Below are 12,189 nucleotides of genomic sequence, written 5' to 3' on the forward strand. Positions count from 1 at the left end.
GCAGAAGATGGCCCAAGTGCTTGGGCCCCTGTACTCATGTACAAGACCTGGAAGAAGCTCTTGGCTCCAGGCTTCAGATTGGCACAGCTCTGGCCATTGCAGCCAATTAGGGAGTCAACTAGCAGATGGAAGACCTCTCTCTCTCTTTCTGCCTCTCCTCCTTTCTCTGCATAACTCTTTCAAATAAGTAAATAAATCTTTAAAAAAAAAAAAGAAATGTGATTTTTATATCAAATAATAAATTTTGCTTTATAGACTCAATTAACTGAGTCTGAGGCCTTTGAATCCTTGCTAATCCTTCAGATAAATAATTAGAAAGTTCTTTTCAAAGTGTGTTAAACTATGTTACATCATGAATCCCAAGAAATCCCAAGGGATCCTTTAATCTGATAAGACTGGAAGAGATGAGTAAATACAGAGTTCTCTAAACTGATCTTAGAGACTCAATATATTTGACTAAAGTTCATGGGAATTTAAAGCAACTATGAGGGCCAAAGCTGTGCACAGCAAGTTAAGCTGTCGCCTGTGACACAAACATCCCATATGGGCACCAGTTTGGGTCCTGCTTGCTTCACTTCCAATTCACCTCCTGCTAACGTGCCTGGGAAAGCAGCGAAAGATGGCCCAAGTCCTTGGGCCCCTGCATCTGTGTGGGAGACCTGGAAAAAGCTCCTGGCTCCGGACTTTGGATGGGCCCAACTCCAGCCATTGTGGCCATTTAGGGAATGAACCAGCAGATAGAAGATCTGTCTGCTTCTGTCTCTCTCTAACTCTGCATTTCAAATAAATAATAATAAAATAAATCAAAAAAAGAAAGCAACAATTGTCATATATCATCACGAAAATTGAAGAACAAAGGTATAACATATTAGGCAGAAACTGTATCGATTAATATAAAATGAAATGAAGCTTCTTGACTCATTTTTAACTAAAAAAACTAAAAAACACACACCAACAAAATTGCTTACAAACCACCTTAGAAATACTTTCCCCTCAAATGAAAGAGCTTCTTCATTCATTTCTGACTACTGAGCATATTTCAAATGAAGCGATTATTGTGATTGGATCGTAGGTCTCCATGATAATTCCACAATCTGAAAGACACCACTGTTGGCAAAGCGCTGAACATACTGTTTCTAGAGACATGTCATGGACCAAGAAAAAATGAAATGAATAACAGAAAATAAGTTATTGCCTAGAATTGTTAATATAAAATATACCACTGTTTACATAAATTTCAGTTAATGGATCACTAGGCTCAGCAGTAAAAACTGGGTACAAAAGAGGGAAAGTGAGGCCTGGCCAAAACAAAGAAAATCTTAGTTAACTTATTGTACTACCAATTATCCATGAGGAAGAAGTGATAACTGATAAAAATTGATAACTTAAAAAATATTTTTATTGACTTATTTTCATTTTATTTGAAATGCAGAGAGGGGAGAGACAGAGAGAAAGACAGAGGAGAGACGTGTGTGTGTAGTGTGTGAACACGGAGAAAGAGACCATCCATCCACTGGTTCACTTCCCAAATACCCACAAATGCCAGGGCTGAGTTGGCCTAGATCAAAGCTAGGAGCCCAGAACTCATTCTGGGTCTCTCACATTGAATGGCAGGGATCAAAGTACTTGAGCCATCATCTGCTGCCTTCCCAGGTGTGCATTAGCAAGAAGCTGGATCACAAGCAGAATAGCCAGGACTCAAACCAGGCACTCTGATATCAGAAGAGGGTATCCCTTGAAACCACTTAACCTTGGCACGAAATGCCTGCCCCTGATAACTTGTTGGAAAGAGAAAACAGAATGTCCTGATATCCTATCTTAAACTCATGTGGTTGTGCTTTTTCCCGTTTCTTTAATGAAACCCCCAAATATAAAATATAACCTACCTTATTTATAGCCCAGTGGCGTACCGAATGTTGCAAATCATTCACCTTGACATAGGTATCCCAAACAATAATCATCCCTGTGCAGTCTCCTGTGTACATGTGATGACCTAGTTTAAGAAAAATAAAATTACACATATCACACAGAGTTAGAAACAAATATGAAGCTGGGGAAATCCTATCTCAGTACAACAGTCAAAGAATTGAGTTATTAAAAGGTAGTTCGGTTTAAAAAAATCAAAGAGCCAAATACAACTCACAGTCAAACCTCAATTATCTTTATTGAAGTTCTTCACTCTTTTAAATTATTTTTGATGTCTTATTCCCCATTGTCACTTACCTGAATTTGAATACAAAAGAAATAAGCAGCTCAGGGCATGTGTATGTGGCTCATATTCCAAAGTCAAATTTTTTGAATTATCAAACATGTATTTGTATTCATTATTAACCTATATAATCTGTTTTATATTAGTAGAAAAATACCAGGGTTCTACTATACACTATTAATATATAGTAGAGATGATATACTAACTTCAGACTAAATGCTAACCTGAGACCCAGTAGGAACTCAATGTATGATCAGGAAATTAATTAAATAATAAAAATAAAAAATATTACAGTTTGATACTGATTCTTCAGTCAAACCATCTTAAAGTTGAATGAGACCTCAGACTACCAAGTTCAACTTTATACCCACTCAGGAAGATCTTACACAAAAGTTACTAACAGATGGCTGCTCAGCAACTTTAAATTTAATATTCTGCAAAACAGCTTATTTAACTGGTGAACTGTTCCTGGTATTACAATGTTCTTTTTAATTTTAAGCAAAGAAAACTACGTCTTCTGTAGCTATGACCCTTCTTTATCTGATGGAGTGACAGTTTCCTTTTTATTCCCCCAAATTTGCCTATCCTATGGCAAAATATTTGAAGAACTTCTTTCTGCGTCTTTTATAATCTGGGAAATTCTATTATGACAAAGTTTTCTTTTTTTTAAGATTTCTTTATTTATTTGAAAGGCAGAGTTACAGAGAGGCAAAGGCAGAGAGAGATCTTCTATCTGTTGCTTCACTCCCTAAATTGCCACAATGGCCGGAGTTGGGCCAATCCAAAGCCAGGAGCCAGGAGCTACTTCCAGGTCTCCTACACAGGTGCAGGGGCCCAAGAACTTGGGTCATTCTCTATTGCCTTCCCAGGCCATAGCAGAGAGCTGGATTGGAAGTGGAGCAGCCAGGTCTCAAACCAGCACTCATATGGGATGCTGGTGTCCATTTGGGATGCCAGCACTGCAGGCGGTAGCTTTACCCACTACACCACAACATCGACCCCTGACAGTTTTTAGACACCTTTCAGTTCAGGACTTTTCCTGAATATGTTTATTAACATATTAACTAATTTATTAACATTCCTATAACATAACTGAGTACATTAGCAATATTATTATATTGATATGGATCTTATATTAATTATAGCTACATTCTACATATCTAGACTCTGAAATAATGTGAAGGATTATTTAACATATATCATAAGTTTCTTTAACCTTGCAGCTAATAAAGCCTATATTTTATATATTTAAAATAGTATTTATATTATTCATACACTAGGAAAAACCTTTAAATAACTGCAAGTTTCCCTTAATTTTTGTCTACTTTCTACAAAATCCTATTGCTACATTTTACACACACACACACACACACAGATGGAATACTATCCAGCTGTAAAAAGAATGAAATCCTGTCTTCTGCAACAAAATGGATACAACTAGAGACCATTATGCTTAGTGAAATAAGCCAGTCACAAAAAAACAAATATCATATGTTTTCTCTGATCTGTGATAAGCAATATACAGAGTACAAAAATAATGTAATGTAGATGAGTGAAAATGACATTCTGAGATTTGATTATTATTTATAGCCCTTGTCTACACAATTGAGGAACACTGGTTTTTATACTTACTACTTGTTGAATTCTGTATTTAGTGGAGGATTAAGCTTATGATTATAAAGTAAATTGAAAGTATATCATTGTAAAAATTAAAAGAAAAATAAGAAAGGAAGGAGGCTGGTGGGTAGGAATGAGAGAAGGAGGGAAGGTAGGGTGGGAAGTATCATTATGCTCTTAAATCTGCATATATGAAATACATGAAATTTATTTCCCCTAAATAAATAAAAAATAAAATATAGATTTTCCCCAGTCTTTCTAATATTACACTCTTTAACTTAAACGTCCTTTAAAAATTTAAGAATGCTAATAACCAACCTAAAAAATATCTTTATGAAATTTGGTACATGTCTGGTTGTTACAGCCAAGATTAACGGAATGCAACTTGTTAGGAATTTAATAAATTCAAAATTACAGAAAGAACTAACCTGGTGCCAGACTTATCATATGATGTACAAAATAAGCATAAATCTAAATATAAACAATCATGAATACAAAAGTCTCTCTCAAGCTTAGCTAGTCTCTCAGTGCTATAAAAAAGAACCTAGGAATTCTTCATGCAGCTAGTTTTCACTTGAAACATAATCTCTGACATACCTTCAGTATCAAAACAGAGAGAGTTGATAAAACTCTTGTGAGCATCAACTTGTCGGACCAATATGGCAGAATCTTCTCTCATGTCAATTTTCCATATTCGTATCATAGAATCATAGCATCCTGTAACTACCAGCTCTCTTGTGGCTGGATGGAATTTAGCCGTGTAAACAAAAGAAGGATGAGGTAAAACTCTGAAAGTATTTGTATTGTTTATTTCATTTTTCCATATCCTAGAAAAGGATAAAAAGTTACATATTGCTTCTGAAAGGTCGAAGAAAATTTCTTTAACAGATTTTTCTGAGTCAATATAGCCAATGGACCTTAAGTAACCAAACGACAACAACCAACGGTAAATTGTCTGATAACAACTAAAATATGATAACCACTTATTTGACAGGTAGATTTTTTTCTTATCTACCACACTATATCTGTTAATCATAATATATACTATAAAATTTAAAACTACATTTGTAATTGGATAAATCTGATATTTCAGTCTACCTATTTAAAAATTATGTATCTATTTTTATTTATTTCAGAGGCAGAGCATCAAAGACAAAAACAGCAAGGGGTCTTCCGTCCACTGGTTCACTCCACACATGCCTGCAACCACCAGGGCTAGGTCAGGCGAAAGTTAGCAGCAAGGAACTCCATCCAGGTCTTTCAAGTGGGTCCACGAAGGAACCCAAACACCAGAGCCATTAAGAACTCAAGCACTTGAGGCTGTGCATTAGCAGAGAGCTGGCTGGTAAACACAGACAGGGCTTGATCCTAGACATTCTGATACAGGAAACAGTTACCCCAAGCAGCAGTTTCACCTTCTGCACTATAACACTCATCCCCAGACCTACTTATTTTTGACACTGATTTCTCATTTATGTTGTATATACTGCTTTTGCAAAATGCATACCACTGGAGATTTAGAGAACAGGATACTCTTTTAACTTTTATATTTGTAACTTCAAAGTCTAGATAATAAAGATAAAGATCCCAAAGACTGAAACAAAAATACTGAAATTAAACTGAAATGTCCAGTGAAATAAGATTATAAGAATGACGATAATTGGAGAGAAAGCATACTGCCTGATATTGAGAACTTCCTTTAATGTCAGGAAGCATATAAGTAAAAGATTTATTTATTTATTTGAAAGGCAGAGGTAAAGAGAGAGAGAGGCAGAGGCAGAGAGAGAAAGAGGCAGAGAGCGAGAGCGAGAGCGAGTCTTCCTTTTCCTGGATCAATCCCTAAATGGCCACAATGGCTGGAGCTCGGCCAATCTGAAGCCAGAAACCTGGAGCTTCTTCCAAGTCTCCCACATGAGTGCAGGGGTCCCAGGACTTGGGCCATCTTCCACTGCTTTCCCAGGCCATAGCAGGGAGCTAGATCAGAAGCGGAGCAGCCGAAACTAGAACCAGTACCCATATGGGATGCTGCCACTGCAGGCAGCAGCTTTACCAGGTATGCCACAGTGCCAGCCCCAGGGAGCATATTTTCTCATTGTTTCTTCCTTAAAACAAGGGCTATTTTTTTTTATTTTAAATTATCACTGCTATAATCTTGACAAAAAAATAAATGGTTGTAAGGGTTAAATAATTACTCTTGCAAAACGGGTAATTTTTTTTCTTGTAAAAATGGGCAATTTCTAGCAATACACGGGTAATGTGTGAGTGTGGAATAGTGGATTTTTTTCTGTATTTGGTTACATTATTAGAATTAGAAGAATATATTAATTTTTCCTCTGGGGATTTATGTTAATCTTTTAAAATTATAGATAAAAGAAAAATACATTTGGTATTCAAAAATAACATTCTGTAAGTTTTCAAGCAGCTGCATAAAATACAGGATATGATTGTCTATTACTAGGAACCTAAACTAATAATGAAGAAAGTGAAAGAACATGTTTTCAAGTAAAATAAACCATGTGTGTCATTACACAAACATTTTTACCAAGTAACATTTTCCATGAATGTATGCTACATGAAATGTTACTTAACTAAAAGAATAAAATAGATAATTTGAAGGGATTATTATGATGTTTAGGGGCTGGCATGGTGGCACAGAGGGTTAAAATCCTGGTCAGCAGTGCTGGAATCCCATATAGGCATTGGTTCAAGTCCCAGCTGCTCCACTTCTGATCCAGCTCCCTGCTAATGTGTCTGGGAAAGCAGCAGATGAGGGCACAAGTCTTTGAGTCCCTGCACCCAAGTGGGAGACCTAGAAGAAACTCCAGGCTCCTGGCTGTGGGTCAGCTTAGCTCCAACTATAGCTGGCATTTGGGAGGTGAACCAGTGAATGGAAGACCTCTCTTCCTGTGTCTCTACCTCTCTCTGTAACTCTTTCAAATAAGTAAAATAAATTAAAAAAAAAAAAAGCTTAGTTTAAAAGCTAAAGAAACATTCAGCTGCTTGCTAATTATTGTTAGAGGTACTGGCATAAATTAAACAAACATGTCTTCAAAATAGTTCAATACCATTAAAATGGGTAAAATGTTTTATAAATAAAAATGAAGCTTTTTTGGTGCAACAATTGAACTGGTATCAATAATGGCTTTTGCTATCCAGGTATAACAATGGTAGAATCCACGATAAAAAGAAATATATGAGTGGGTTTGGGGATAAATTAGGCTGACCAGAAAAAGCAAGGAAACACAAATTTGTAAAGACTGGATGAGCATGCAAAACACATTAGATTTAGGAAATAAAAAACATATCAGAGAGTAATGTATGAAGAGGGGGAATGGGGAGACACATGGGGTCAATGGGGAGTCATTTACACATGGGAAAAATTTCTACTAGTAATAGAAACTAGTGATTTAAGAAAAACACAGCTGGTGCCACGGCTCAATAGGTTAATCCGCCACCTGTGGTGCCGGCACACCGGGTTCTAGTCCTGGTCGGGGTGCCAGATTCTGTCCCAGCTGCCCCTCTTCCAGGCCAGCTCTCTGCTGTGGCCCAGGAGTGCAGTGGAGGATGGCCCAAGTGTTTGGGGCCTGCACCGCATGGGAGACTGGGAAAAGCACCTGGCTCCTGGCTTCAGATTAGTGCGATGCTCCAGCTGCAGCGCGCTGGCCGCAGCGGCCATTGGAGGGTGAACCAACGGAAAAAGGAAGACCTTTCTCTCTGTCTCTCTCACTGTCCACTCTGCCCGTCAAAAAAAAAAAAAACCAAGTAGCTAACTAAAGTATAAATGAAACTTTAAAAATTAGATGTTAAAATGCTCGAGATTTTAAATTTAAAGGGAATCAATTATTTTCAGACTGACATTCTGAAAAGAGCAAATATTTAATAATCTCTGGAGCCATGAAAGCAAAAAGCACCTATTTCTTTATTTCCCTTACAGCCATGTCTTGGGTTCCAGTCTATGCAGCCAGCCCACAGTGAAGACAAAAATCCCTGCCACTAACACTTACGTTCTAGAAAAAAAGAATCTCATATTTTTAATAATCTCATCTCAGGCCGGTGCCGTGGCTTAACAGGCTAATCCTCCGCCTTGTGGCACCAGCACACCGGGTTCTAGTCCCGGTTGGGGCGCCGGATTCTATCCTGGTTGCCCCTCTTCCAGGCCACCTCTCTGCTATGGCCCGGGAAGGCAGTGGAGGATAGCCCAAGTGCTTGGGCCCTGCACCCGCATGGGAGACCAGGAGAAGCACGTGGCTCCTGGCTTCGGATCAGCGCGATGCGCCGGCTGCATCGGCCATTGGAGGGTGAACCAACGGCAAAAAGGAAGACCTTTCTCTCTGTCTCTCTCTCTCACTATCCACTCTGCCTGTCAAAAAAAAAAAAAAAAAATCTCATCTCAAAGTATTAACTAAACAATAATGACTGAACGACAGTGAAGGCTACAAATGTTACCTTTTACATGCATAAAATATATATATGAAAAATGTCTTCAATAAAAATGTTTTATTTCTATTTCTTTAGTCAGTCCTTCTGCATGGTGAATATTTATGACAGTCCCTTCACAGGGTTTGAAAAACAAGAAAGCCTGTATCACTTTGTATTTCCTCTGCTTTTCTTAAAGACAAACAGCATGTAACAGCACATAGTTTGTGGGTTTACAAACCTGGCAGTGCCATCAGATGACGAAGTAAGGATATAGCGATCATCCGTGGACCAGCAAAGATCATAAATGATATTGAGGTGGCCACACAACTCTCTCATGAAACGTCCAGAAGGGATTTCATATACTAATGAAAATATTTAGAAATTAGCACGTTTCCAGACAGAAGACTTTCATTTCAGTAAGCACAAATAAGTTATAATTTCTTTGAGATGCAATGATCTTTAACAGCCCTTGTCTCAACTGTTGAGGAACAGTGTTTTTTTTATTTCATACTATTTGTTGAACTCTTTGATTAGTGTAGGGTTAATCTTATAAATTAACTTAAAATATATCTTTGTAAAAAATAAAAATGGGATTAGGAGAGGAGGAATAAGAAGGGTAGGAGTGTGGTTGGGAGAGAAGGTAGTATTTGTTGAACTCTTAGTGTAGGGTTTATCTTATGAGTATAAAGTTAGCTGAAAATATATCTTTATAAAAAATAAAAATGGGAATAGGAGAGGGAGGAGCAATAAGTGTGGGAGTGTGGGTGGTGGGAAGTTTCACTATGTTCCTGAATCTGTATATATGAAATAATGACATTTGTATATCTTAAATAAAATTTTAAAAAATAAATCTTATTAAAAATAATTTATGCATAAGTCAAGCTCTGTTTGTAACAAAATTATAACCAAAGACATTTGCAGTGTAAACAAAATTTAAAAATCTACGTAAGGATAGTTTTTATTTTCTTCAGACACAAGAATTTACACATAAAATTTTATAATATATTAAAGTGCATAATATATAAAATGAATTATTCTTGTCAAATAAGTGACATTTGCATTGTAATTCACTTCATGATTAAGATATTATTTGATCTGAAAATGAAATTTCAAACAAAATTTTAATTATCTGAAGTAATGAGAGATGAAAACTATGCTGTCAGAAAAAGATTCCAACAAAGTGAAGGAATTAATAGTGACTCAATGTGACAGTCAAAACACTGAATTATTTACATTATATACACAATGAAATCTAAAATTGCACTAAACTGAACAAAGTTTTTAGTCTCTACTTTCACGTAGTGGTAAAATCAAATTGTCCTTTAAAATATTAATCAACTCGGATGAAACAGCAAAATAAGAACCTTGGAAAGTCTGCTCCCTTAGAGAAGCAACAAGAAAACTGGTAAAAACTGTCAAAATCAGCATTTTTCAGAACTTTGGAGAGTAAATAAAGTTTGTATTTACTCAAGAAAAATCTCAGTAAGAATACTGAGCTTTATCATGCTTTACCTCACCCTAGTCCATCCTTCTCTCTTAAACTCTAAAGTAGCCTTAGGAACTAACGAAAATCTGGAGCCAGGCAGAAGCTGGCTCCCCACTACCACCACCAAAAGCCACATCCCTAAAGACTTATCACTCTTTGACAGTCTAGTGGCTCCACAAGTGGCTTGATTCTCAGGACTTGGCTTTGTTTGACCTTGCTCAGTGCAGGTGCTGTGCAAATAACACTCAAACAACCAGAGGTATCATTTAACACTACAGCTCCCTCAAGTGGTGATACAAGGTGAGGTTAAGAAAAGGCTTTTCAAAGAACAGCTAGCATAGTGGTAATCAAACTACACAAATAATTACATATTTTTAAAGTCCATTATTATTTCATGGGGAGCAATATTTATTAAATAAATACCAATCAAGTCAATTATGAGCTTCCACTGAAAAAAGGGAAACCAAGGAATAAAAAACTTTGTGAAGCTGAGGAAAATCCAACACCATGTGGCTTGTAGGGCAGGTGTTGTGAGAAGGTTACTTCCTGCAGAGGAGAGCTATTTAGAATACCTAGCCAAAAGGAGGGGAGAGTATTCAAAGCTTTAGTCTATACCATATGATAATGCTCACTTAAAAAAATCTCTAAAAAACTACAGACATAATTTTTCTTGGCCTCTCCACTGACTTCCCTATCATAATGAGAAGTCTTCATCTAGTCACTCACTAGCCAACTCTTGCTGTTCGAGAGCACAACAAAGTTGTGGGCTTTCATAATTAAAATCAATATAGTACTATAAACTAACCACTTTGGCTAAAATTCCTCATGAGATTTATTAATCCTTAATGCTTCTAACTTTCTATATTTAAAATTGAAAATGTTTACATAAATCTTTCTGTATGTTTTAAAAATACATTTACCATCCTTAATTTGATCATTAATTATATTTTTTGTTAGCTATTGTTAAGAAAATGGTAAAATTATTATAAAAACACTTGCTTCTTTATTTGAAGGAAGCTGTTTAATTGGGGATTAGTCAAATTACAATTTCAATGAATTTAAAAAAAAACAAAGAATGTCTTCCACACAGACTACCATCAGATTACACAGCATGGATTATCACTCACATATAATTGGGTAGCCATCACGGCTGGCACAGGCTGCTGCTAATATCCGTCCATTGTGGGAGAAATCAAGACAGAAACATCCTCGTTCTCCTGCATTTAGTGAGAAAAGGTGCTTGTTTGGGATACGGCAAGCCTAAAAAACATGCATGTAAAAAGTACAAATCAGTGAATATTCAAATGCAAAAGTTGGTTCATGACTTGAAATTTAGCAGATTTTGTTTTTTTTTTAAGTCCCTTTACTGTGACACAGAGGAAGAGAAAAGCAAGTTAACAGAATGATGAAAAATTATAGTAAATTACTTTCTAAACAAAGAATCAGTTCTCCATAAAATCAAGTAATCTCTTTTTCATGCCTAACTGGTACTGAATTTATCTATAATATGAATAGAACATTTAAGTAGTATATAGTGTAAAATTATAAGGTAGATAACCTGAGAGCTGTTGGAGCTGTTAAGGTAACGAGTAAATACGCAAGTGCCTCTGGTGTTATCAGACACCTCACCTGCCCAGGCAGTCGTTTCCACTTTACCACTTCCTTTGAATCCTCTAATCCAGGTTCTGTCTCAACGGAAGTTGACTCATGGTGACGCTCACAATACACAGGTTTACCTTTTTCTTCCTGAAGAGCCATCATAGAACGGTAAGATGGCTTTATCTAAACGTGAAAAATAAATGAGAAAACTTTTATCATGTTTCTCTTTTTCTCTATTCTAGCACACACATACTCAGGGGTGAGTGTGGTGGCACAGCTGTTTAATTCACTGCTTGCAATGCCCACTATCTCATGCTGGAGTGCTAGTTAGAATCCCAGCACCTCCACTCCAATCCAGCTTCTTGCTAATACATCTTCGGAGGCAGCAGAAAATGGCTTAAGTACTTGGATCTATTGCCATCAATGCAGGAGACATGGATGGAGTTCTGAGCTCCTGGCTTTGGCATGGTCTAGTCCTGACTCCCCTAAGTACTTGGGGAGTGATCCAGTACCTGAAGATCCATATCTTTCTCTCCCAGTCTCTCTCCTCCTTTCTCTCTTTCTGTCACTCTGCCTTTCAATTAGGTGAAAATAAATAAATATTTTTAAAATGTAAATTTTTTCAAAATGCAATCTAGAAAAAAAATCTTTTATTTGTACAATATTACAATAAACAAAAGCTGCTTGATTGATATTACAGTCCTATAAAAAGGCTTTAAAAGTCTGAAGCAAAAACATGATTCCAATGCTACATAAAATGGTTTTAATAACTCTGTCCCTCTCTATTCTTCTTTCCCTTTTTCCTTCTTTTAATTTGGCAGAGATAGAGATCTGCTATCCACTGGTTCACTTCCCAAAT

General features: G+C 36.7%; 1 protein-coding gene across 5 annotated transcripts in view; it reads right to left on the minus strand.

The window, feature by feature from the left end:
* The window catches only part of AHI1 (Abelson helper integration site 1), a 222,181-nt gene that overhangs the window by 156,055 nt on the left and 53,937 nt on the right, over window positions 1-12,189 (minus strand). For all 5 annotated transcript variants that reach the window (XM_062186803.1, XM_062186804.1, XM_062186801.1 and 2 more), the window contains 5 exons: window positions 11,361-11,513; window positions 10,859-10,991; window positions 8,484-8,607; window positions 4,424-4,653; window positions 1,887-1,993 (listed from right to left, as the gene is read on the minus strand). In XM_062186803.1, coding sequence (XP_062042787.1) covers window positions 1,887-1,993; window positions 4,424-4,653; window positions 8,484-8,607; window positions 10,859-10,991; window positions 11,361-11,513 — 747 coding nt within the window. The remainder of the gene's footprint in view (window positions 1-1,886; window positions 1,994-4,423; window positions 4,654-8,483; window positions 8,608-10,858; window positions 10,992-11,360; window positions 11,514-12,189) is intronic.

Source organism: Lepus europaeus, chromosome 3 (assembly GCF_033115175.1).
Source record: "Lepus europaeus isolate LE1 chromosome 3, mLepTim1.pri, whole genome shotgun sequence".
NCBI classification, from domain to species: domain Eukaryota; kingdom Metazoa; phylum Chordata; class Mammalia; order Lagomorpha; family Leporidae; genus Lepus; species Lepus europaeus.